Genomic DNA, 26,428 nt, shown 5'->3' with positions numbered 1-26,428 from the left:
AGGATATCGAGGGAGGAAGTACTGCTTCAGAAAGGAAATAAATCCAAAAGGACAAGCGGCTGAGCTGAATTAGGGCAGAGCAGAAGACAGAGACCTTGGCAGCCTCTCACTGGCGCCCCGGGGCAAGCACCGCAGACTCCGTAAGAGTGAAGCAGGATGCAGACTACTGCACGTTCATCGTCTCATTTATCCCACGCTTGACATTTATAAGAAAGGTTTACTATTCTGATATGTAGAACACGGAGACACCGAGACAGGGCTGAGACAGCGCGTGAGGTTACACAATGGCAGCAGAGCTGGGATGCACTCCAGAATGATCTCACTCCAAAGCCCTGCTTCTGTGAACTGACGCATAAATGGCCGTGAGTTTTATAAAAATGGGGAGACAGGAATGAGTGGGGCTACATGGTCCCAGTACTCTACAGCCACCGCCCAGGACAGGATACAAGAACCTTTGCTTTGATGAAATAGCCCTGTTTCGCACAGCAGAGCGGCAGCCTCCCAGACCAGTAGAGCTCAGCACCGTCACCGGCAGCCCCCAGCTGGCACCGCCTTCCCTCCATCACCAAGCCCTCCCTCCTCAGTTATTTTAACTATTTCCTCCCTTTCCACTTGATCTAACTCACGGTAACTTCGGAGTACAGCGATTTAATATTCCTACTTTAATGTAGGGTAAAGAGTACTACAATGCTCCCATATAAGCAGGAGTCTGTACTGCACTGTCTTGTACAGTCACTCAGGCCATTCACTCGATGGAGAACTGTTCAGAATAAACAGAAAAGGGAGAAAGGAAAAGCATCCGGGCTTCTCTTTCCTCTCGTCTCCATCACCTACAGAGGAGGAGGGGTATAAATGCTGCAGAAGCCTTTAAAACAAAACCAAAAAAAAACCACTGAATTATTTTAATGTAATCCAGGCTGGTCTCAACTTCACTATCCTTCTGCCTCAGCCTTTCAAGTACTGGAGGTAATTAATTACAGGCATGTGTCACCAGGCCCAGCACTTACACCTATCTTTACCGGAAAGAGTCCCGTTACTACAGAGAAAACCCTGATTTAGAATAAAGTCTAGATGTCTATTTCAGTCACTGGGGAGCCTTTCAGATTTGTTCCCAGATCAACTCTAGTTACCACTAGCCTCAGGGGACAAGGGAAGTTGGGGCTCCACACTCTGAAGACAAATAAGGCAACTTGGAGAAAGCTCAAGGCACCAATCAGTCGCCAGAGCCCTTCTGTAGAGTCCCATGAGGAAGTTGCATCGACAAGTTCAGAATGCGCCATTTGTCAGAGAATCCACTCTAAATGGGATAAGGGGAACCCAAACTAGCAGAGATTCCTTGTCCTTGTAGAGATTCTTTTAAGTCCCGTATAAAATAGTTATCATGTTTTCTTTGAGAGGCAAGCTGAGTGAGTGAGTCCAAACAGAGGCACCTTCAGACACAAAACCATGATCAAATTAGTCATGGTCAAGAAAAACATTAACCTACAACGAAGCTAAGAATGCAATGAGATAAACAAGAAATAATCCTTTAAAGTGTAACGAAATCCTTTCGCAGAGAGGCGGCTCAGTGGTTAGGGGCACTGGCTGCTCTTCCAGAGGATCTAGCTTTGGATCCTAGCATCCACATGGCAGTTCATCACCATTTTTAACTCCAGCTCCAGGGCATCTGACAGCCCCCGTCTGGCTTCCGTGGAAACTGTACCACTGTGGTGCATAAGATATACATTTAGGCAAAATACCTATACACATAAAATAACCCTTTTTTTAATGTAGGAAGAAGGAAAAATACAAGAAATTCCAGGTGCTACATTCAATATGAGGAAGATGAAAGAGAGCGAAGCAACCCAGAAAGCCCAGCACAGCTAGCTCCAAGACGCAACAGTCACAAGCCCCTCGCTGCCAGGCTGGCTGGTCACATCTTCAGGTATACATAAGAGCACTAGCTTTCTATTTCGGGACAGAAAAGGAAGCCAATGCTCTCAGTTTCTCTTTCTTAACTCCGGTCTTCCTTTCTCACCGTCTCCTTGTGGGCTGGAGACATGAAGTAATACATTAATTTGCTGTTGTCTCAGCTGGTTCAGAACTCACAATGCAGTGCAGCCTGGCCCTAAGGTCATGGCAGTTCTGCTGAGGTTATTTATACTCATGACCTTACGCCAACCTTTTAATAATGTATTTACAGCAGAAAAACTTAAGTGATACTATTAAAATCTAGGTCAAATTAGAGGCTATTTTTAAGGAGAAAAAAAGGTGCATACTATTAAAATAATCCTCCACAGCACCTGAGAGAGAGAAATGTGTTCTACTTTCACATATAAATTAATTTCGGCCTCGGCCATTTTTATAGCCCTGATAAGGGGTCACTATAAATGGAAGTGATGAACTCACACAAAGACAGGAAAAAGGATGGGAAGACTAGAAATGTCCCCTAGATAACTCTAAGAGTATTTTCCGGGCCAGTGAGATGGCTCAACACATAAAAAAGGCACTTACTGCCATGCCGGCCAACTGGATCCCACATGGCAGAGTTAATAAGACAGGATATTGTCTCAAAAGAAAAACACATGGCTTTGTGTTCCTACAGCCATGCCCTCCTGTCTGCTGCCATGTCTTCCCCATGATCATGGTCAGAACCCCTGCTGGAACTTGGGTCACAGTGAAGAGAACATCTTTAGCCTCAGAACACTTCCCTTAAAGATCATGAGGACTTGTGAAGCTGGGAAGCACATTTCACATCATGAGGGTCGGAAGCCTATGGGGTCAGGGGCAGAGTGTTGGGATCTGAACGTGAAATGTCCCCTACCCCACAGTTAGTAGTGGTTTGTGTGTGGGAAGGTTTTGGGGAGCTTTGCTGGAGGAAGTAAGTCACTTGGGGTAGGCCTTCGTGTTCGGACTCTGCATCCTGTTCCTGCAACCATGCCTCCCGTGCCTGCTGCCGTGTTCTTATCGTAATGAACTAGAAGCCAAAATAAACCCTTTACTCCTTAGTGCGGGAGGGGATTCTGACTCAGTGTAGAAAAAGAAAACTCCCCTACCTAAAAACACTATCCAGCAGTGGTGGCCCAAGTTTAATCCTAGTCCTCAGGAGGCAGCAGCGGGTGGACCTCTGTGAGTTCAAGGCCAACCTGGTCTACTGAGTGAGTTCCAGGACAGCCAGGGTGTTACACAGAGAAACCTCGTGTCAAAAAATACATAAATAAAACAAAACAAAACAACAAAAAATTTAGTAATTCAGTATAAAGAAAGAAATCTTTTTAAAAATTATTTTAATGTGTACTGGTGTTTTGCCTACATGAGGGGGCCGGGTACCCTCGAACTGGAGTTACATAAAACAGTTGTGAGCTGCCATGTGGGTGCTGGGAACTGAACCAGGATCCTCTGGTAGAACAGCCTATGCTCTTAACCGCTGAGCCATCTCTCCAGACCAAAGAAGAAATTATTTTAATAAAGAAAACCAGTCATTATTTTGGATCTAAGAAACCGTCTAACAGACACTTAAATACAGTGTGAACAACTGGTTATGGTAGGCACACACCTTTAATTGCAAGGGGTTGGGAAGGAGGCCTGCAAGGGGCAGGTGGATCTTGCATCCACTCCCTACCCCCACATACACCAGTTATTAGGATGGTTCACACCTGTAAGTGTGGGCTTCCGGGTGGAGACAGGAATAGCTTGAGGCCAGCCTGGGATACAGGAGACCCAAACAAAATGAAAAGGGAGAGGAAAGGAGACGAGAAGGGACACGACACACTGAACTAAGAGTGAAGACAGCAGTCAAGGCGCTCTGAAGACACCAATAAAGTGACTCACGCCGGCACGCCTAGCTTCCCACGACAGAAATTCTAATTTCTGCCCAAACGATTAGCTCATGTATCTTCCAGGCCTCAAGCAGTTGAAATAAATGCATCAATTCAGTAAAGATAACTTTGCATGCACAAGAGCTAGGCTAGCAAGAACAAGGCCCAAGTTTACAAAGTAACTGAGGAAACCAGACAATCAAATCTAAAGTTATAACCGAGTTTGGCAATAATAAAAAGCATAAAAATTTTGTGCCAGGCCTTATACTAAAGCCACTAAAACACTAATTCAAGGAGCTAACTAGCCCTTGATGGCAAAGCACGTGTCCATTATCAGCATGCAGAAGTGGACTGGCACAGCTCAAGTCCCACTGCAAAACCCCATATTCTAAGCTACACTGCTTTAACCACTTTGCAAAGAATATATTTGTTGCTGGTGCTGGTGGTGGGTTTTGAGACAGGGTATCTCTATATAGCCCTGGCTATCTTGGAGCTCACTCTGTAGACCATGTTGCCCTCACACTCAGAGGTCAACCTGTCTCTGCTGGGATTAAAGGCCCGTGTCTGACAGGCCAGTCTCATAAGTACACTGTTGACAATGGAATTTGAAAGCACAGTGTAAGGAGACAGGCATGAAGTCTCCATAATGGAAATGCCACAAGTACAAAGCACAGTGAAACATTAGGGGCTGTTCCTCCAACATGTCAATGAAATGACCTGACACACGGAAAGGCTTTAATCTGATGAAAACTCAGAACGAAGCTACAGGCACCAGGTCTGAGGCAGGTGGAAGGGTCAAGGCCTGTGTAAAAGAGCACCCTTGCAAGGCGGCGCACGCCTTTAATCACAGCACTCAGGAGGCAGAAGCAGGTGATCTCTGTGAGTTCGAGGCCAGTATGGTCTACAAAGCGAGTTCTAGGACAGGCTCCAAAACTACACAGAGAAACCCCCGTCTCAGAAAATGGGAGGGGGGGCGCACAACCATGATCCTCTGATCTCTCATCCTTAGACAAGAGCCTCAGACAGGCCTCAAATATGTGGGGAAATCCCCATTAGTATTAAGCAGAATGTTAGATTAGCCACTAGTGAAATAAAAGATGCCAACATTTAATCCTTTCTAAAAACTATATTTCTGTGCATTTAATTCACCAAGCCATCACTTTCAACTGCATGGCAACACCTTGGAAAGTTACTGAGGTCGAGCGGGGGTTGTCTGGACCTATAGATAAGCTGACAGATATATCCACTGAGGTGCTCTGTCTGCCTCGTACAAGTGCCACACCCTCTTTGACTAATAATTCTAAATTAATATACACAAGCCTGTTCTATATTTAATTAATAAGGCTTATAGCAAAGCAAGCATTTTCTGAGGCAAAAAAAAAAATAACCATGAAACCATGGTTAGACTGAGCACAATAGACATCTGTAACGACCGGTGTAGAAAAGGTCCTAACACACATTTATCAGATTGCCACAGACTCGGACTGTACACTGTTTAGGTATCAATTCGATAATCAAGAGATTTCTATTCCAATTATACATCAGTACAATGTGCTGTGTGTGTACAACATGAAGGTTCCTGAAAGTCACTGCTAATAAAATATCTGCATGCCCATTGCTGCTGCTGCACTGTTCACAACAGCTAAGCTGTATGAATAAGCGAACGGGAAAACGTGATCAATGCGCACACTCAAGTGCTCAGCCACGAACAGCAAGACAGATGGAACCGCAGCACACTGCTTCAAATGAAATAAGCTAGACACGGAAAGAAAGACACAGCGTGTTCTCACTGATGGAAACCTGACAAAGCAGACGTCAACACCGAATCGTCGTCAGGAGAAGCTGGGAAGCGTGGGGAGAGAGAAAATGGCTGTGTGGCAGCTGGGCTGGTCCACACCCAGGGTGTCTGTGTGGAACTACACAATCTCCGCTGACCTGTAGGACATGCTAATAGAGACTTAAAACTTTGAAAGAGAGATGTTATTCAGATTCCCTCAAATGCTTAAGCTACTAGTTTATTTTTCCTTTTTATTGTGGTAAGAACCCCGAAAATGAGATCTACCTTCTTTAAAAAAAAAAAAAATGTAATTTAATCAGTTCCTCTATCATTTACTTGCTATTAAAAATTAAAATACTTTTTCCTTTTATTTGCAAGTTTCTGAAAGGCAGAAAATCTATTCTATATTTTAACCAATCTACTCAAACTTCTATCTATATACTTCCAAGTTCCTGTGTATCATTTCAGGCCTGAAGCTTCCAAAGCACACAGGAATCCTTGAGACTCACTACTGCCTTCGGCTCAAACCAAAGCATATAGGTAGAACGAAGTCATTGGAACTGCACATCCCTTGCAGATCCCTGGTGACAAGTGTGGAAGATATCCCCAACACCACAAAGTAGAAAGAACGCATCCCAGAACTCCCGTCATACGTAACTGTTCAGAATGACGGCTGCAGTCTAGTCTACTGAATGACATCGGTGACAGGAACGAGGGGGAGGCTAAGATTACAGGCCCAACTGACTGTCATCACCACCCCCTATTGTAGCATTCTCAGAGGATCCCATCTGGGGCAGATACACACAGAAACCGCAGGGTCACTGGCATGGCATGCCTCTTGCTTCACTCTGATCTCCCCTTGAGATAACCACCTCCACTCAAGCCAGAAAAATCTTCTGTTTACAGATATCTCAATTTTGTCTGCCATTCTCTCTCCACTGATAATAACGTCTGAGTTCTTTCTGCCTGGTTGAAAAGCCACTGTAGACTCCAGAGACAAACTTTAGCTTTTGAACATGGCCCAGGAAAACCTTCTGATCCAGGGAATGCTATTTAGGCTGAGCATCAAGGTGAAGGTCTTTCAATTCTGGCTCAGAGACACTGTGAGTGCCAAACTCCAGCGAGCTTCATGAAACAAGAAAACCTCCTACTCAACACATTTAAGTATACAGTATCACGTCAGCCCTACTGCTAAGCACCTGATGTAGGAACTGTGGGCCGTAATCATCTTGCCTAGCTAAATCTGAATTTCCTCTATCCTGGCCCCTGGCAATCAACTCCAGTCCCAACCCTAAATTTAAGTCAAATGTGTGAGACAGACTTATTAAAGACCAAGAAGACCAAGGTATTTATTGAAGAAAATCACAGCATTCCTATCAAATGAAAACTCATTTTTAATAGCCTCAAGAGCAAAAGTGTAATGGAAAAATAAGTTTAAAAAAAAATCAAAGGAAATTCTTTAGGCACACTATAAGGCCTGCCATGTATCCAAACACTGGGGAAAATACTGAGCGGGAAATAAATCAAAACCAGGGAAGAATCGCAGACACTTGTCTTGTTCATCTGACACTGATGCACGTGAACCTCAGGGCTACTATTTTATGAAAATGCTTAAAAAGCAAACTTAGAAATCCATTAAGAGAGGAAGGGGGATGTTGGAATACTGTCACAGAGAAGCTACTGTTGAACTACACCACTTGTCTTAGGAGCTATGCACTGTAACATGACTCTCATCCTACCTTCACAAAGAACTCAAGGATTTCTGCTTTGCAGTCTACTTCCTACCTAGATTTTTTAAAAATGAAATTATAGTTTTTAAAATTCATAATGTACTTATATGGGTGTTTTGCCTGCATATCTTCATATGCCACACCTGTGTGCCCGGTGCTTGTGGAAGTCAGAGGAGTCCCCTGCAGCTGGAGTTATAGTTGTGAGCTCACCACATGAGTGCTGGAAATCAAACCTGGGTCCTCTCCAAGGGCAGCCAGGGCCCTTAACCACTGAGCCATCTATCCAACCCTGAACCAAGATGTTTTTAAACATTCATTCAGTAGACTGGTTACTCCTATTTTAAGGTTTCACTAACAGCAAATGCAAATAATCTCCTGAGAGGCCCGGCATTTAATTTGTGCATCACTGGGAGGTGCCACAACAAAGAAAACTGCAATTGTAAGAGGTAACTTAATTTTAAAAATCAGATGCCAAGTTATGAGAACGCATCTCACTAGGCGGTGGTGGCGCACGCCTTTAATCCCAGCACTCGGGAGACAAAGGCAGGGGGATCTCTGTGAGTTCGAAGCCAGCCTGGTCTACAAGAGCTAATTCCAGGACAGGCTCCAAAGCTACAGAGAAACCTTGTCTTGAAAAAGCCAGAAAAAGGGGGGGGGGGGGAGACAGACAGAGAGAGAGAGAATGCATATCAAATAACATTCCCTCTGAATGGTATGTCAGGATGAAAACTCACCCAAATTGCTCCAAGTTTGCAGACTGGACTCTACAATTCTCACTTAAGGGTACATCTACTCACAACTTGACAAAATGAACTCTATTGCTGCCCATGTCTCTTTGGGGATGGATGAGACAGGGTCTCACTCTGTAAGCCAGACTAACCAGGAACTCTGAAGAGACCACAGGCTATCCTCCCAACTCACAGCAATCCTCCTGCCTCAGCTTCTGAGGAAACTAGAATTACAGGCAGGTATGTACCATCAAGCCCAAAACTTGTGTCACATTTTTTTCAAACTTTTCTTCCACATCTTTCTTTTCAAAACTCTGTTTTTTATTGATGGGGCTCCCCACAGAAGCCAGAGGAAAGCGTTAGATCTCCTGAAATGGAGTTCTGGGTGGTTATGAGCTACCATGCCCTGCTAGGATATGAACCTGGTCCTCTGCAAAAGCAGCAAGTGCTCTTAATCACTGAGCCATCTCTCCTGCCCATCTTATTTCCTTCTAAATGGCACTAAATCCAGGGATTTATACAAGCTTAACTCATTTTCCTACAGAGAGTACATTTTCATCAAATTTCCACTTGCCAACAAAATCACCTGCTAACACACTTGCGGTCATTCGGAGCAGGAGACGGAAAAGCACGCTGGCACTCCAAATATGGTTAAATTCACATTACTGTTACGTGTGCATGCTGTGTGAGTACGGCATACGCATGTGGAGGACAGGGGGCAATTTCTAGGAGTTCATTCTCTTTGTACATGGGTTCCCGGACTCACACTCACGTCACTTGCGCAGCAAACACTTACCCATGGAGCCTTACTCACCAGGGCAAGTTTATCTTCTTTCTAAAATTAAATAGGAAGCCCGGATATGGCTTAGAGGGTAAAGCACCAAGCCTGGTGACTCACTCGAGTTTGATCCTGGGACCCAAATGGTAGGAAGAGAGACGGGGTCTCCGAGCTGTCCTGATACAGTGTGGCGCAGCGGCCTGTGCGCACACAAGGCAAAGGGAAGGAAATGAAATACAGATAGCAAGCAGTGTGAGCAATACCTTCCAAGGGCCGTGTTTTACTCCCTGTGTTGAAATAATAGGCCAATGCCTGCCAATGAACATTTTATTCACTTATGTACACTCACTTTGAGATAAACATGAATTGTGAAGTGTGTTGTAAAAATGTGGACTGCGCCAGGTGGCGGTGGCGCACACCTTTAATCCCAGCACTCGGGGACAGAGGCAGACGGATCTCTGGATCTCCGTGAGTTCAAGGCCAGCCTGGCCTACTGATTCCCAGGATAGTCAAGACTGTTTGACGGAGAAACCTTGTCTCGAAAAAAACGAAACGAAAACTTTATGAACTACATAAAGACTCTTAAGGTCGGAACTATTGTTATACATTTATCACAGTGTAAATTTCATCCCTTCTTCCCCCAGACACCCATGTACGGTGCCCCAGAAACACCACTAGCAGCTCATTACTGCACATCAGCATTCCACCGACTACCAAAGGCCTCTTCCAGCATCCTGTGCACAGTGAACGCAGAGCGGCTGCTCTTAACACAGGACGTCAGTGTTCACAACCTGCCAGCCCTCCGGCGCTCCCTCTGCCCACAGCTGCCCACTTTAAAACAATCTTTGCTAAACTTTGTTTTGGAGTTCAAGGAAAGAGAACCAAATTTTATAAATAAACACATTAGAGTCTGGGTTGTTCACTTGATAGTGGCAGTATCTGGCAAAGAAGCTCTGTGATACCACAGGCTACCCCCAGCTATCACAGGCTACCACCAGTTCATGGGCAATGGCCTGAGGAGTTGTTTACAGAAAACACTTCACTCAGGTGAAGATGGGATTCTTGACTTTACTACAGAAAAGAATTTCAAGATAAAACTGAGAAGCAGATGTTCTTCAGGAAGAGAACTCAATACTGATCTAAGTGTAAAGGTTCATAGAAAGAAAAAGATGTATCACAGCCAAGGGTGGCTATGAGCTTCTCAAAGGATCTCAGTGTCCTATCAGTTGCCATCCATAGGATCCGGTGGCTCTGGCTCTCAAGTTACATCTCCACAGTGTTGGGAAGAAACGTTTCCCCCTGGTGGGCCAGTGGGATCATAGGATGGTGCCCGAGGTGTTGTGCAGAAGAGAATAGCCTCCTGATAAGGCAAAGCCAGGGTCACACGTACAACACAAGACAGTAAACGGAGTTTTTGATTCCTAGAAGACGATAGGTTTACAGCTAGCAAAGGTCACAAACGCTAGGGCCTTGAGCATAGCTCGTGGCTATTTCAACATCCTGACTTGAAAAGTCGCTGCAGACTATCTCCACAGCAAATGCTGGTAAGTGCATTGGGTTCTCAGCTGAGGGGGTGGGAAACCAATCTAACTCCCCAGAAAGGGGCTCCTCCTGTTTCCCTTCCCACCTCTTAACCTCCCTCTAGCCATCTTACCTCTATTGATCTCTTGTCTAGCATATGCAAGGCCCTGAGTTTGATCCTATGCTCTGCAATAAATAAGACTTTAAATCAAGGTTCAAGTTCAAATTCTGTAAGATAATTCAGAGAACAAGACAATAATTACTACGCACAGATTATGGATCAGGCAATATGCCAAGAGCTAAAAGGCATTATTATCTAACGAGAACTCAAAGTCACTCAATGAAGCAGGGCCATTACAAGCATTTTGCAAATGCGACTGGGTCGGAAAAGCTAAGTGAACAAACCCAGCTCCTAGATGGCAGCGACTGAAGCCAGAGGGTCTGAGAAATGAGTGTGAGCCTTCACCAGCCACGCTCCGGAAGTCCACACCACCTCTAATCCTTCACAAGTCCACATGAGCTAACCATTTAGCTGTCTGAAGGCCATAACTAGAACAGGGTTCTGTTTAGGCTTAGGGCTTTTAGTTCAACTTAGGTCAGTTCAGTATAGACAGCACACTGTACTCTAATTGTAATCTTGGGCTTACAAAAGGGAAAGCATTAATAATTAAAGGTCTCTGACAAAAAGGCATGTTTGTGATGCAGGGCTCAGAGTGGGGAACAATTAGGAGACCTTTTCTGTGAACAGTCTGGAAGACGATGGACCGAATGACCTCTGGGATGTGCAAGGATCTATGAGCAGAGTGCTGCCAAACAGTGCTCGACCCGCCCTTCAGTCCCTGTTCAAACCCTCGGCTGCCCTCCACATCCTGCACCCCACACTCCAACGCCACAACCGCTCCTCGTTGTCAGAGGGCCTAAGCAACTTAACTCTTAGCAGCTTCCATCAAGACAAAGGCAGTGCAAGATGTGTGACTGCTCGGTGCAACGCTGAGCAGTTCTTTCTCCCACTTGCTCAGCTCCTCCCATCGTTAGCCTAATTCTCAGGTTATCTGTTGACTAACTTACCCTCTGTCAAGCAAGCAGCTGGGCCTCTCGCTCCTTCAACCTCATCAACATCTCCCGGAAGTACTTACTCTCCTTCTCTGAACTCTGGATCATTATGAAATTGATTAAGGGGGTGCTCCCAGGCTGTTTCCTTAGCACGCCTCCTTGGTAAGTTCCACTTGAACTGCTACAAACCAAGGCAACAATAGACTGGTCATTCTAGGATGGCTGATTTCAGGTCTCTTCAACACTTTTTGGTTGGTTAAAAAAATTGCAGCCTGAGAGCAAAAACTATGGAATCAAGCAACCTGTCTCTGTGCCTTCTTAGGTGTTAACTAGCTACTCAAAATCCTAAGGCTGGGCGAAACAGGGAAGCAGGACAGACGACATTCCTGCACTAACGACTTACAGCCTAACTGGAGGACGAGCACACTGACACTAAGGACAGAAGCCAACGGTAACTACTGCGGAGTAAAACAATCCATGGCAGGCCAGGTGAGATTGGGTAAGAGATGACAGAGCTGCCTTGGAATCTGGACCACACTAAGAAGGCAGTCTGAGGAGCAGTGTTGAGCCGCTGAGTCTCCAGCTGAACCTGCCAGGTGTTCATTCTGAGACAGGGAACGGCAAAGGCCCCAGGGAAGGAAATAATAGGATGCCATGTTTACAAGGAACAGAAAAAGGACAGAGAGATAGTAACACATCAATTCTGGAAACATGGAAAGATCAGTGCACATAGGGCTCTGAGGGTCAAGGTGGAATCTAACACAAAGCATGGGGAAGCCACTGGTAGGGGGAAAGGGGTAAACAGCAATGTCTTCTCACTTAGGTACCAGAAATTCCATGCTGTTTGCTATGCCAGGCAGTAGGGAGGTGGTGATTGAGAAGCCGCACTGATTCAGAAAGGTAAAACTTAATGACAGAGAACGAGAAATGATGTCACATCGTGATACATAATTTTGTTTTTTCCATCCATGGTTTCTGGCCCCAGGGCAGACCACAGAAACTCTATCTTTGCCTCTCCTTTCTGCCTTTAGCTGCTCATAAAGTCCTCTCACCTGCCCCTGCCTACAGTGGATAGTAATGCCTTCCTCTCTGCAGAGGCCCCACCCATACCCTGAGAAGAAATAAAGCACAGCCAGCCAAGAAGGTTAAAGCAGACAGTCTCTGGAGCAGGCAGGCCTGCAGGGTCCTCACGCAGTATACTGCCAGAGAACTGGCTGTGTGAGCGAGCACATCTTGACATAGCTGTCCACGCTTCTAACAGGACGATGCAAAGAAGTTGCCAAAGGGGACAGCTCTTGAGAATTTCCAGATTGTCGGCACAAGGATCCTCAGTTGGCACACCCCCAGAAGGGCCAGGAAGCTGCTGCCCTTTCCTTTACCTTACCCTATGCCTCTTTTCGTCTATCTTAGAGCAAATTACTGAGCCATGGAAAAACCTGGTAGAGTCTGGGGCATATCTTGGGGGTACATAAGCCACAAAGGCAGGCAAAAGACCCTGGACTCAATCCCCAACACAAGCCAGGCAGGGGAAGGAAGGCAGAGAGAAGATTTTTAAAAATGGGAAGGACACGAGCAGCTGAACCTGAAGCCTGCAACTGGCACCTCAAAGGGTGAAGGGAACATCTTAACACTGGGCCTGTGACCTGTGCAGTCCGATGATTGCACTGAAGCAGCAGATGTCTGGCTGTGTTTGCTGCAGAGCTGACTGGGTCTACCCTTTGTGCCTTCCCTCTTCCCACGCTTTTCAGTGCTCTTTATCTCCCGTGGGAGACCCTGACGGCGAATCACCTTTTTGAAACAGCTGAGGTTTGTTCCTTCAAAAAGAGCAATTTCTCCCTGCCGTTTTAATTTCTTCTAATCAGTATATGTGGCACAGTATCCTAACAGTAGTCATTGGTTGCACATATGTTCTTTTCTCTATAGTGAAAGTATGTGTCTCCCGAATCCCATGGTCTCTCCACTGCAAAAGCTGTCTGGAAATGTGCGACGGATCGTTACTAATCTAAAAACATCTCACACGTCTCCATGACAGTGTAACACGTACAAAGAGACTTCTTACACTTCCGTGTTCAATTCTCTCGGTGATTTATAAATAATTCCCTATGCTGAGGACACACCAGACCTGTGCTGGACCTGTAATCATAAGCCCAGCCTTCCAGGCTAACCCAGAAGTAGAACTCCAACTGGGAGCCTTCCCTACTAGGGAAGCCTTTCAGGACAGCACACCACTCACTGAGCCGGGCATCAACCTAAACCCCACGACAGTAGCACCAGTCTGTCCCAGAATACATCTCTTCTTAATCTTTCAAAGAATAACTACCTTTCTCCATCTCACTGCACTTGCTGATTTGATTATTCCTTTTCTCCAGACCTGAGATGAGCTTCTCGTAAACATGAGATGAACATTATACAACGGACAAAGGGTTCTGCTTTCATCTCCAGAATGAGGAACTGGAGTGACACCTCACCACTGTGAGGACAGCTAAACAAAGCAAGCTGGGGTGTGTGAGCCGCATCCTGCTGTCAAGAAGGCTAACATCTGCTAGAATGAATGGTGTTATGTTTGGATTGGGAATGTTCTAGCAAGGTTGGAGCCTGATCTCCAGCTGTTGGTACTAGTGGGAGGCGGTAAAAACTTGAGGAGCAGGGTACTGTGACCCTGGCTTACCTCTTCCCCTCCTCCCAAGAAGTGGAAAAGTGAATGACAGCTCTTGGGAGCACGGGCCCAGCCATGACACTCTCTCTGCCTCAGGCAGGCACAGAAAAACACCTAGCCAAGTGACCCGGCTGAGACCTCTGACCCTCACCTTCCTTTGAGGTAACTTTTCAAGTATTTTGTCACAGTGACAGCTGGCGGAACCCAGATGGCAACCATTCAAGGTGTTGACAGTATTTTTATTCTTTTATGTCTGAGTTTCTGGGAGTTAAGACGGGGTCTTAGATATGCTCAGTGTGGACTCTACTAGACTCTCCCCTATAGCTTTTAAAACATGCGCTACATGTCACATACCATAAACAGTCACATATGTAGCTGAGGCAAAACAGAACAAAGAAACAAATGCTCCAAACATCCAAAACATCAATGAGTGAAAAGAAAAACTATACTGGCATATACTCAAACAGTGGTAATCCTACACGGCAGAAGAAATCAAGGAACCAGGCTTACAAGTAAAAATAAGTCTCAAAAACCTAGTATTAAGTAAAGAAAACAAGAAGGCTGTAGAGCATCTAGAAAGGTGTGAGAAAGATCAAAGGCCTCTGCAGGGATTTTCAGAATGGGCAGGTGGGAGAGCAAACACAAAGTCTCAAGGGTAGGGAAAATGGAAAGGCAAGGAACCACTGGCTGGTGTCCTAACCTTGTCAAGGTCTCGGCCAACTTCAGCAGCGACAGAAGTTCACAAACTTAAAAGTCTATAGTAACCACGATGATCCTTTGATAGAACTAATCACACTTTAATTACAGTGATCTGGCTTTAAAAGTTTCTGAATCCCCTGCCAGGAGTTGGTAACACACACCTTTAATCCCAGCACTCAGGAGGCAGGGGCAGGCAGTTCTCTGTGAGTTCGAGGTCAGCGTGGTCTACAGAGTGAGTTCCAGGACACGCACCAAAGCCACACAGAGAAAAACCAAAGTTTCTGAACCCAAACTAGAGACTATGAGAAGACTAGAGCAGGCACAGAACGGATTCAGGCAGCATCACAGGTAAGTTTGAGACACAACAAGTACAGTCAGCTTTTAAAATGCAAAGGAGAGGCACAAGAATAGGAGATACAGTGTGAAACAACAGGCCCAGACCGTGTCTCAAGAGAGGAGTGCACAACCGCAGGCCTGGCACCCAAGGCAATGGAAAACGCGGGCAAGCTGTCCTCTGAGATGCTTGAATTCATCGTCTACAAACAACTTGTGAGTATCAGAGCGTTCTCAGCAATATAGTTGGGGGGGGGGGGTAAAATGGCAGCTGAGCAACTTTTATCTAGTTTCCTTAATAACCAAGACACTGGAGCAGAGTACAATGGTCCAGTCTTTAACACCAGCACTCGGGAGACAAAGGCAGGCAGATCTCACTGAGTTAGAGGCCAGTGAGTTCCAGGCCAGCCAGAGATACACAGTGAGACCCTGTCTTAGGAAGAAGGAGGGAGGGAGGGAGGGAGGGAGGGAGGGAGGGAGGGAGGGAGGGAGGGAGGGAGGGAGGGAGGGAGGGAGGGAGGGAGGGAGGGAGGGAGGGAGGGAGGGAGGGAGGGAAAGTTGTCATATGAGCTGAGCTGACAAAGTTCACTAACATGTGAGCACACGTAGTGTTCCACCCTTCACTCAACTTCCCCTTCTTTCCACCATTATTTGTTGTGCACCCGCGCTGTGTGTCTAGGTTCAAAGCGCAGCACACTCCTGAGGACCTAGGACCCTTTGGAGTCAGTTCTCTCCTCCCACTTGTGTCCTGGGGATCAAACCCAGGTCGCCAGTCTTGGGAGCAAGCATGTCTACCGGCTGAGTCACCTCACCAGCCCCATCAACTTCCCTTCTTAGCAAGGATTTGCTAGTTTGGTCTACATCATGTAGGGGGAAAGTGAGAAACATGAATGAGAAGCAACTTTCTTGTATCAAGGTTGGGATTTAAGAAGAAAGCTTGGGTCTGACCTGCGAGAGCAGCAAAAAGGAGGAGGAGGAGGAGGAGGAGGAGGAGGAGGAGGAGGAGGAGGAGGAGGAGGAGGAGGAGGAGGAGGAGGAGAAAGAAGTACCCCTGTGGCTAATGTGGTGCATTGGTGCTATCAACGCCCCACAGACTGGCTTTCCTCACCCTCCACAGCTTCCCCACGGGTCTTGTACATCCTACAGATTTTAACACATGTATCATGACTCCCCACTGTGAATCACTGCAGGACAAGGACAGAGAAGCTTTATTGTGTTACAGATCTGCTCGGTGCCTCTCCACTCCACCCACCCCACAACTAGGAGAGTCACTTTCTGCTGTGCACGGTTCTGCCTTTTCAGGTCACAAGCTTGAAGTCACAGTGCACACAGCGCTCGGACTCTTCAGGAAGTGTTTCTTTCGTAAGAATGTAGGGTGAGGTTTCCTGGACTTGACTGCTTCCTCTCTTTCAGCGCTGTCTAAGCTTATTAGAGTTTATCTACTCCCTACTGCAGGACATCTTGGTCACACGTGAACTCTGACGAATGTGAATAAAGCTACTAGAGACGCCTGCAGGGTTCCCTGTAACCTAAGCCAGCACCGGAGAGTCTGAGATCATCGGGCTCAACAGTTATGGACACGCTTGAGTCGGGAGAAGCTGCCTTTCAATCTGGCTGTGCCTTCTGTGCACATCCTCACTGGACTGCCTCCCTAGTGCCCTGAACCCCAGCCCGCACTGCTGCCCCAGTGCTCTGGACTGAGTCACACTAACACGTGTGGAATGCATCCCCACCTTGTCAACCTGTGACAGATGGAGGTTGGGCCCTTTCCACGTGTTTACTCGTCATAGATGCTTCCTTCCGGACCAGGCATCTCTTAAGATCCTTGGCCTATTTTGTAATCATTGCTGAAAAGCAATGTTGATAGGGGCATCTCTCTCACGCTCCTGACCCCTAGCAAGAAAGCATTCAGTTCTTCACCATGCACTACGATCATCTACAGTTTTGGTGACATTCTTCACCAACCAAGGAAGCCCCTCTTTATCCCTGTTTGGTGAACCCTTTTTTTTTTTTTTGGTTTTTTTGAGACAGGGTTTCTCTGTGGCTTTGGAGCCTGTCCTGGAACTAGCTCTTGTAGACCAAGCTGGTCTCGAACTCACAGAGATTCACCTGCCTCAACCTCCCAAGTGCTGGGATTAAAGGCGTGTGCCACCACCGCCCAGCCTGGTGAACACTTTTCATAATGAACTAGTCTTGGGCTTGTCAAGCGCTTTTCTTGTGTGCGCTGATATGACCATATTGTTTTTCTTTCTTAGCCTGTTGATGTGATAAAATTATTTTAACTGCCAATTCACAGCTGGGATGCCCCACTTTGTTACGGAGTATAATTTTTCATACATTACTGGGCTCTGTTTGCTAGTATCTTGTTAAAGATTTTTGCATCTCTGTCTACAAATGGTGGTCTCTTGTTTACCTTATGTTTACTTGGCAGGCAGCCGTCCCTTAAATCACTTTATACCTAGGAATGGTCCTCAAGCTATTAGCAAGAAGGAGGTTAGGGATTTCAGAAATCTGGTGTGTGTGCTTGAGAGAGAGAGAAGGCATATATAACAAAAGCCCCTCTATCTTCTGAAAAAGATGGCAATTTGTTCCTTTAGTATTTGGTAGAACTTAAAACAAAAATTAGATTTTCTGAAGGGAATTAGATGATGGCTGAAGACAGTGGCACAAAAAGACTTGATTTTTCTCCATTTCACTTTTCAATTTCACTTGCTATGTTTCAAATTACAACACAACAACATCAATACATATTTTTACATTTTCTGTTTCAAGGCTAAACAGCCATAGAATTGGATCGTCCAGTATTTTAGCTTTCTGAAAATTAGGTCATAAACCCCACAGTTTTCTGGAATCACAAATCTAAATGGTAAAATGAGGGACTGTGATTTAATCTACTGTGTTTCAAATGAATGCTGAGAGTGCCTCAAATGTGTCTCTGCCACTTAACATAGTGGGTTTTTTTTTTAACCAGGAAGATGGAGAAAGCTCTTTGGTCTTAATCCCCGTTTCAGGTGAGGCTATTTCCTAAATGTAAAGACCTGAAACAATGCCAGCTCCCGGCGAGGCTTCCAAGAACTAGCCATCCGATGCATTTTGCTTTCCCTATTGTGAGCTGGTAAGCGCCTCTTATCGATACCTGTCCTGATTACCTAACTCCAAATCTAATCTGTCTATTCTAATTCGATCTTATCGGACTTTCGGCAGCAGCTCTGTATAAGTCAATTTCCATGCTGGATGCCAAACTCTACCTCTGCCGCAGATCTAACACCCAAAGAGACTGGCGAAGAAAGGGGCAGGCAGGTGGGTGCCCATCTGCAGCAAAGAGCAAGATGAAGTTTCTTCCTCCAAGTCGGACTCCCCCGCCGCCGTTCTCTAAATCAGTGCGAAGGTAATTTGGCAATTTGAGACTCTTTACAAATGAAAGTATTTTCAATTATTTAAAAACACTCTCCTATTAGAAATGGGAAGGTGACCTAGTATTCAGTCTCATTAGCATATTCATTAATAATTACATGACTAGACACTATCTCTTCTCTGTACCCTGGAATTCTGCTCTATATAATGGGATCTCTCTCTGACTGAGGTACTTTCCTCCTCTGTTGGTTTGCTAATAAATCAGCCCCCTTAACAAGCAAAAGATGTACATTCCACTATCTCCTAGGACCACTAAGATGCTGGTAGTGAAAGCAAGTCTTTGAAATGGGTCTTAAAACCCTTCGCGTTTGATCACCACCCATTAACATATTCCTTCAGAACAAAACACACGGACCCACCATTCACCTCAGTGCTGGTAAGAGAAGCAGGTCTCCCGAGGAGAAGTGTCCTCTGCCCTATATACACTGCCTCCCGTCAAAACGGAACTTGATAGCCACTGAAGAAAAGTGTCTTTGCGTAACACAAGGCAGGAAGCATGCCACGCACAACACACACAGTGGTGAGATGTATAAAAACAAAAATAAGGGCTTTAAGTTTGTTCTATAGGGAATGACGGCAAGCGTGCCAAGGAAGATGGTCAAAGGTTCCTCAGAGCTAGAGAGGTGGCTGTGGTTAAGGGTGCTTGATCCTCGGCCAAGAAGACCAGAGTTCCTATCCCAGCACCCCCACCCAACCCCCACAAGCCAGGCTTGGTTACCCATGTTCCTTTAACCTTAGAGTGTGGTAAGGGGCAATGACAGGAGAATCAGTAGGATTTGCTGGGTAACAGAATAGCTGAAAACTTATACTCTCCAAGTTCAGAATGACCCTGCCTCAAGGATAAGACACAGAGGGTGTCTGACACCCCACTCTCTGGCCTTGGGACACATGTGCATGCATGCACATGCACACATGTGCGCGCGCGCGCGCGCGCGCACACACACACACACACACACGCATCTGGGCAGAAGATACTGTATTTCCTTTTCTCACATAGTCCCAAAGCCTTATCTTACACAGTGGAGCATATATCTAATGGCCATCTATTAGATCTGAGATTCAGTAATTGAAACTGCCACCTCTAAAAGCTGGGCACTTTCCACAAGAGGTTCCTCCTAAATATACTGACGCTAATTTAGGATATCAGTTTCTATGTGGCCCATCTGTCAAACACTTTGCGATTTTTACTCTACCACTCTGAAATGAAAACAAGTAAGATCTCTACCAACAATTTCAAACATAATCCATCTATCCTCAATAAAATGATAAATGAAAATGGGAAATGAAAATAAGTTATATTTAAAAAAAATGCATGTCAACATTTGAACGCTGGGACAAAATAATTAGTAACTGGACATGACTGCACTGCAAACCTGCTATGATGCAATGTTCCAAAACTATAAACAATTGCTCATCAAGTTGTCAACAGAACAACCCTTCCTTTAATCTATACAACAGGAATGGACAGACACAGATACAAGAAAATTCACTCTTGGTTAAAACGATGACTTTATAAAGCAGAAACTTCAGGCTCAGATAGTTACAAATATTATAGGAATGTCAAGCATGATATTCCTAAGCCATGAAGGACACAGGAACATTCTTTGTTCAGCATCCCCACCCCCATCCACCACATGTTAGTGGTTAATACCAATTACAAACCACTAAGGGGGGGGGGGAGAAGGTTGCTAATTTCCCCCTAGAGAGCAACCTCCCTGGACCAACTAGCTCCCACCCAATTTAGGTATGAATCACAATATTGGAGTCCAGCTCTATTACCTATGAACTATGTGATCACTAGCTAATGAGTTAAGTTCTCTAAACCTCCGTTTCCATGGTATCAAAGAGAATCAACACTCCAGGGCTGTCTGAAGTGTGGGGATGACTCAACAACACTGTAGCAGCACAGGGTAGGTGGTTTACAACCCCTGGCTTTTTGAAATGGGAACAAGGGGGCTGTATTCTGCAAACAAAAACAGAAAAACATCAGTGCCTGATAGGTACTAAAAGAGACTAAATGAGTAAGAGTGAGAAAAGTAGAGAAATTTAAGGTATAAGTTACAAGGGGCCCACGGGGTGGGGGTGGGGGGAACAAGTATCAGGAAAATCAAGGTCAGGGAGGTAGAGAAGAGGAATAAAGCATTCAAGAAAAAAAAATGCAGTCAAAGGCATGAAAACACGGCTTGGCTCCGAGAAGAGAGATGGGGGATGGCATATTAGGGGTCAGGGATGAAGGCTGTCGTGACATTACAGGACCGGTGCCCACAGAAGGTTACCAAGGACACTGAGTATACCAGAAACCTGGGGCTTAGATGCAAACATGACTCCCCAATAACGCTGAATAATGGCCGAACTAAATATTGAGGACAAACACAAATTATCATTGCAGTCCCGAAACAAAAGTCCATATTCTTAAATGTAAATAAGCAGAAAGAACCTAAGAGCAGAAGGCAGCTTGCGTTCTCTGCTTCCTGGTTCTGCGGATGGACTGGGGCAGGCCTCGGCCTCTAGGGTGCTGGGATCACAAGGCCTTCACCATCAGGCCTCGCCAACGCCTTTCTTTACTAACCAAAAGTCTTAATTTATAGACCTCATTCATTAAAAGGAACTGAGGATAATCTACCCCTGTCCCTTGATACCATTCCAGGCAAATCCGAGACCTTCCTAAACACATTAATTAGCAATACCTTACATCACCCTTGAAAAGCAAGAGGTAAGCTACGGTATTATTAGCCTCTTTTTATTATGGGGAAACTGGGGAACAAAAAGATTAAATTACAGTATGTCACAAAATGAGCCATCATATTTTCTAGCACTTTAATTAAAGGCACCAAGCCCACATTACAGACTTCCCAGCTTTAGTAGAACTTTTACTGCTGCTTCAACCGGGGGACTAAGGGAAAAACACCAACAGTAACTTAAAGGTCATTTGCCCAATTTGATACTTGTCACCCAAAACTCAGGAGTTTCAAATTTTAGACCGCGTAAGCAGTAATCTACCCCTCCCCCCACGCGCACACACACCGGAAAGGAAAAAAAAAAAAATAAGGACACTTGTAAAGCACCACCGGTCGGAAATCCTGGGTCCACGTTTTACTCGGGTTATGTGGCAGGCAATTCAGGAGTTGGCTGTGGCCGACGGAAAAGATGCCCCAGGGGGCCCAGCGCGGCCTCGCCACCACCGCTGCCCAGCACTCCAAACGTGACCCCAAACGCTCTCCCTTGGCCCCTGCATTGCACCACGAGCCTCGAGATCCCCAACCCAGACCTGGGCTAGGCCCTGGCTGCCGGGCTTCCGCGAGCACCGGAGCCGCACCTAGCCACGCACTTCCCCAGCCCGGTTCCTCCCCGCGCCCGGCCTCGGCTCCCACGCATTCTCACCGCCCGACCGGCGTCCCCCGACGCAGGGAAGCGAGGTAGCCGCGCAGGTCGGTGGAGCGCAGCGCCCGTCGGGGTCCCGGAGTCGCCGCCTATCAGCGGAGCGCAGGGGCGGGGCCGGCTGGGGCGCGGGGCCGCGGGCGGGGGCGGGCGGGGGACCGGGCGCCGGGCGGCTCCGGGCGCCGCGCGCACACACCGGGCCGGCTCCCGAGGGCTCCAGCGCGGCCCCGGGGAGCGCGAGCGGGGAGCGCGCGGCCTGCGGTCAGCGGCCCAGCGGCCGGAAAGATGGTGTCCTGGATGATCTCCCGAGCCGTGGTGTAAGTGCCAGAGGGGACTGGGGGTGGGGGGGAAAAGCGCTCGTGGCCCGGTTGAGGAGCCGAGCACGACGGGCCGTGCGCGGCCTGCTGCTCACCCGTGTCCGAGTCGCTGCGGGGCTCCGGGGCGGCGGCGGCGCTGGGAGCAGAGCGCGGGCGGGCGGCGGGCTCTGCTCCGTGGAGCGGCTCCGTGGCGCTCGGCGGGCTCTGCTCGGCTTCTCCTCCGCTCCTCGGCTCGTCGGCTGCGCGCCGGGCGCTGCTCGGCTCCTCCTCGGCTTCTCCGCTCCTCCGCTGCCCGGCGGTGCGCGCGGCGGGCTCTGCTCGGCTCCGCGGCGCGCTCCCGGCTGCGGCTCCCGCTCCCGCGGCCCGCGCTGCGCGGCACCGCCCTGCGCAGGCTCCGCCGACGCTGAGCGCGGGAGGCCGGCGGGGCTCCGGATGCGCCCGAGCCTTTGTCACCAGGTCTACCGCGTTGCGGTGTCTGTGTCCCCGGCGGCCGTGCGCCCCGCGGTCACGTGTAGTAGGAGGAGAGATGGCTGTTAGAGCCCTGACTGCGGAGCTCTGCTCAGGGGTCCCAGGGTAGACCGCTAACCCAGGAAGGAGCCTGGACTTGAAAGGTCTGCCAAACCCTCCCTCGGGCCCTGTTTGGGAAGCAATATTTGCGACGGAGGAGGCGCAGGTGTCTGTCCCCTTTGTTCACATCTTTTCACTTTATTGCGATACCTGCCAGAGCTGCGGGTCGGGAAGAAGGGGGTTGGAAGTTGTGTTGTTTAATCTGCAAAGATATTTGAATACAAGTTAAACCGGTTCTTTCCCCCGTCTTCCACCTTAGCCCTCTCTGCTCTAAAATAAAGTCACCAAGTAAACTGCGGTAATTTAGGTTGAGCCTGGGGACGGGGATTCATTATTCATGTAGGAGTAATGTCATCTGAGTACCTTAATGAAATGTTTATATGAGGTAGCAGGCCTCGCTGATTAGCTTATAATTTGAAGGGAGAAAATAACACTACTTGGGCTTTTTTTTCTCTCTCTTTTCACTACGGAGTAGCTAAATTATCTAGCTTGGCTTTATTTCATTTGGAAGTGAACTAGGTAACCTAATTTGCAATGCATTCAAAATTTGTCATTTTGCAAAACGCCTCAAGCTTTGAAGTCTATGAACTTCTTGTGTTCATCTTAAAACCCAAAATAGAGTTATACCACGGATGCCTTCAAATTGTTTTTTAGCCTTTTCCAGGGCAATCTTTGGGTTTCCACATAATTCAGGCATACTTTTTGCCAAGGAAGTATAGTCGACTCTACTAGACCACCAGAAGTCTCTCAACTGCTTTGCCCAAGCTCTGAAATTAAATTCCCCATTTAAAAAACAAAAAACAAAAAAAACAAAAACTGTATTTGTCTTTTGATCGCTTTGACCATTTCTACTGATGGAAAAATTATGGGACAGATTGGGTGAGTTTGCATTCACGAAAGTTTTGGTTTTGTTTTTGAGAAGGAATATGTTCCTAGTGCTGCCCCCAACACAAAGGTCAGATCTTCCATGTAGGAGATCTTACTGGAACAGACATTGCACATTCTCAGATATCTACTGTACAGGTCAGAATGTCAAGCCTTACGAGGGTAATACCCAGTGTTAGACAAGGAAGAGATTATATGCGGTTGGAGAGTCATCAAAGAAGGCAAGAGAGATTACATTCAAAATAGACCTTAAAGAACAAACCTAAACAGCCAAAGAGGAAGAAGGAAAGAGATTTCTGATAGGTGGATTTTTGTAAACCAGAGCCCAGGTAGATTACAGGGAGAGAGAAAGCGTCACCATTGTCTCAAGAGTTGGTAATTCCCAGCGACTGTGAGTGGAGCCAGTGGAGGAGGGCACCTCACTGAAGAAAGCATACCTGCTTTGTCACCCGGTGGGGTGGACGGTCGGGGTGAAGAGGAAGCAGGAAGGTGTGATGAAGGAGAAAGGGGTTCTTCAGAGAGGTGTTAATCAAGAGTGAGGAAATGTATTTCCTGGGTTTTAGACCCAGCACGGTGGAAGCACACTTGGTAGAGAACCCGAGTGGTCTGTGTGCTTCCCTCTGCTCTTGAGTTTGTCTCTAAACATGAAAGCAGTCCTGTTGTCCACCCGGACCTAGGTACATGTTCTGAACCATGCAGGGGGATTTCTTTATGTACATTCTTCCTAGGCTACTGAAAGGGCCAGCTGGTCCTACACAAGATCTGACAGTTTTCTCAGAGTGAACCTCTAGTGGCACCAGTGAGGGACAAAGGATTTATTTATTGTTTTGGGGTATTCTTGGGGATATGCATCAAAGGACAACGTACAGGAGTCTGTTCTTTCTTTCCACCATGTGAGTCCCAGGGATTGAACTAGGGATTTAGGCTCAGCAGCAGGCAGAGTCTCCTCATTTTAACATGATTATTGTAAAAATCAACTCACTTAAATGTTGCCACAAGACCAACAAATTAGCAATTTTAATGTGTTTATTTATCTGTATGTGTATGTATACCATGTTTCTGCAGGAGCCCAAGGGGGTCAGAATACAGTGTCATATCCCTTCCATGTGGGTGCTGGAACCAAACCTGCCCCTCCACAGGAGACACAGAGTGCTCTTAACCACTGAGCCAGCTCCCCGGGTTAGCAATTTTTGATGGTCACGTGAGTGTACCGCATAATACTAAATTCCTATACCTCAAAATCTGAAAGCATGACTCACGAATTGAAGGAAATACCTACTCCCTTTCCCTAACTTTTCTTAGCTCATGTTCTGTAGCACTGTCCACAAAATCAAACCTCAAACCAGCTTATCTGAATTTAAATATTAGCTCTGTCACTTAGCAACAGTGACTCACCCCATAAGATAAGATGCGTTCTTACATATACTGCCTCCATGCAGCATGTGACGGGTGGTAGTCATTCTATAAGTGCCAGTAAATAATTAGGAAATAAACCGCCAGTGTAAGTATGCCAGGCTGCATCAAGGAAGCGCTTACCCTCCCAGTACCTCTATACTGAATTGTAGACTGTTTTATGTTTTCTTTTCTAACCCCCTCCGAGCCCGTGTTTAGATAACAAAGTTATACATACAAAAGTTTGTACTATACCACTTTATAGGGGATGCTATAATGCAGGTACAGTTCTGCAGTAGATATCCTTCATGTAATGTCTTGAAGATTTCTTTAAGATAAACACATGACAAGTATATCTGAATCAGACTTTTATGTTTTCATGATCCTTGGTCCAAAACAGCAAATTGTTATCCAAAAAAAAAAAAATATTCCAAATGACTTCTGTGCAAGCACAAGATGCAGCCCGGCATATGGGCGGGTGGTGGTGTAGGCCTTTAATCCCAGCACTTGGGAGGCAGAGGCGGGAGGATCTCTGTGAGTTCGAAGCCAGCTTGATCTACAGAGACAGTTCCAGGACAGCTGCACAGAGAAACCCTATCTCAAACAAACACACAAATAAGAAAGAAGATGCAGCCTGGCATACTTATACTGGTGTTTTGTTTCCTAATTGTGTACTTGTTAATGTCTTGCTTTACTTATTAATATCTACGCAGACACTCTGCATGTCTGAATCCCTACCTCTGAATGCTTCTTTGTCTTCCCTAAATTCCCTCCTGGACAGGGAAACTCAGACTGTTTCATACTGGTTAGAAATATGTTTTAATCTAATTTTACTTCTCTTCCAGATGTTATTTTTAGCTATACAGTTCATAGTTTTAGTGTTATGTGTGTGTGTGTGTGTATACATGTGTATGCGCATTTGTGGGCAGGAACACGTGTATGTGGAGCTAGAGGTCAACGGCAGGTGTTTTCCTCTGTTGCCCTCCACTTTATCATTTGAGACAGGGAGATCCTCTCTGAACCAGGAGCTCACCACCTGGCTGGTCTGGCTGGCCAGCCAACCTCAAAGATTCATCCTCCTGTCTCTACGTGCAAGCACTAGAGCCACGGGTGCATCTGCCGTGCCCAGATTCTTACCATGGTCCTGGAGGTCTGGGCACAGGTCCTCATGCTTGCAGAGTAAGTGCTCTACCCGCTGAGCCATCGCCCCCACCATATAATAACATTCCCATTTGTTTTTATTTGCCCTTGGTTATTCGGGCAGTGCTGCAGAACAAACCTAAGACCTTGTACACACTAGTCAGATGTTCTACCACTGAACTACATCCCCAGCTCTTAAACAATTTGATTTTTTTTTTTACTTTGTGATTTCTTTATATAAATCCAGATGTTTGATAAGTACT

The 26,428-nt window shown here is 46.5% G+C and overlaps 2 protein-coding genes across 3 annotated transcripts in view; one reads left to right on the top strand and one right to left on the bottom strand.

Annotated features, from left to right (window-relative positions):
* Jmjd1c (jumonji domain containing 1C) overlaps window positions 1-22,513 on the bottom strand; it is a 163,982-nt gene extending 141,469 nt beyond the window's left edge. The window contains exon 1 of one of the 2 annotated variants that reach the window (XM_057751048.1): window positions 22,277-22,513. The gene's annotated coding sequence lies outside the window, so the exon portion shown is untranslated. Of the gene's footprint in view, window positions 1-21,867; window positions 21,973-22,276 lie in introns of those variants that run through there. The other variant, XM_057751047.1, reaches the window with a different exon arrangement.
* Window positions 21,925-26,428, top strand: part of Reep3 (receptor accessory protein 3) — an 82,576-nt gene continuing 78,072 nt past the window's right edge. Inside the window, exon 1 of the mRNA XM_057751052.1 lies at window positions 21,925-22,181. Within this exon, the coding sequence (XP_057607035.1) occupies window positions 22,150-22,181 (32 nt within the window). The 5' untranslated portion in view covers window positions 21,925-22,149. The remainder of the gene's footprint in view (window positions 22,182-26,428) is intronic.

Source organism: Chionomys nivalis, chromosome 19, assembly GCF_950005125.1.
Source record: "Chionomys nivalis chromosome 19, mChiNiv1.1, whole genome shotgun sequence".
NCBI lineage: Eukaryota > Metazoa > Chordata > Mammalia > Rodentia > Cricetidae > Chionomys > Chionomys nivalis.
Note: the sequence above shows the minus strand (reverse complement) of the source record. Positions and strands in the feature narration are given on the sequence as shown.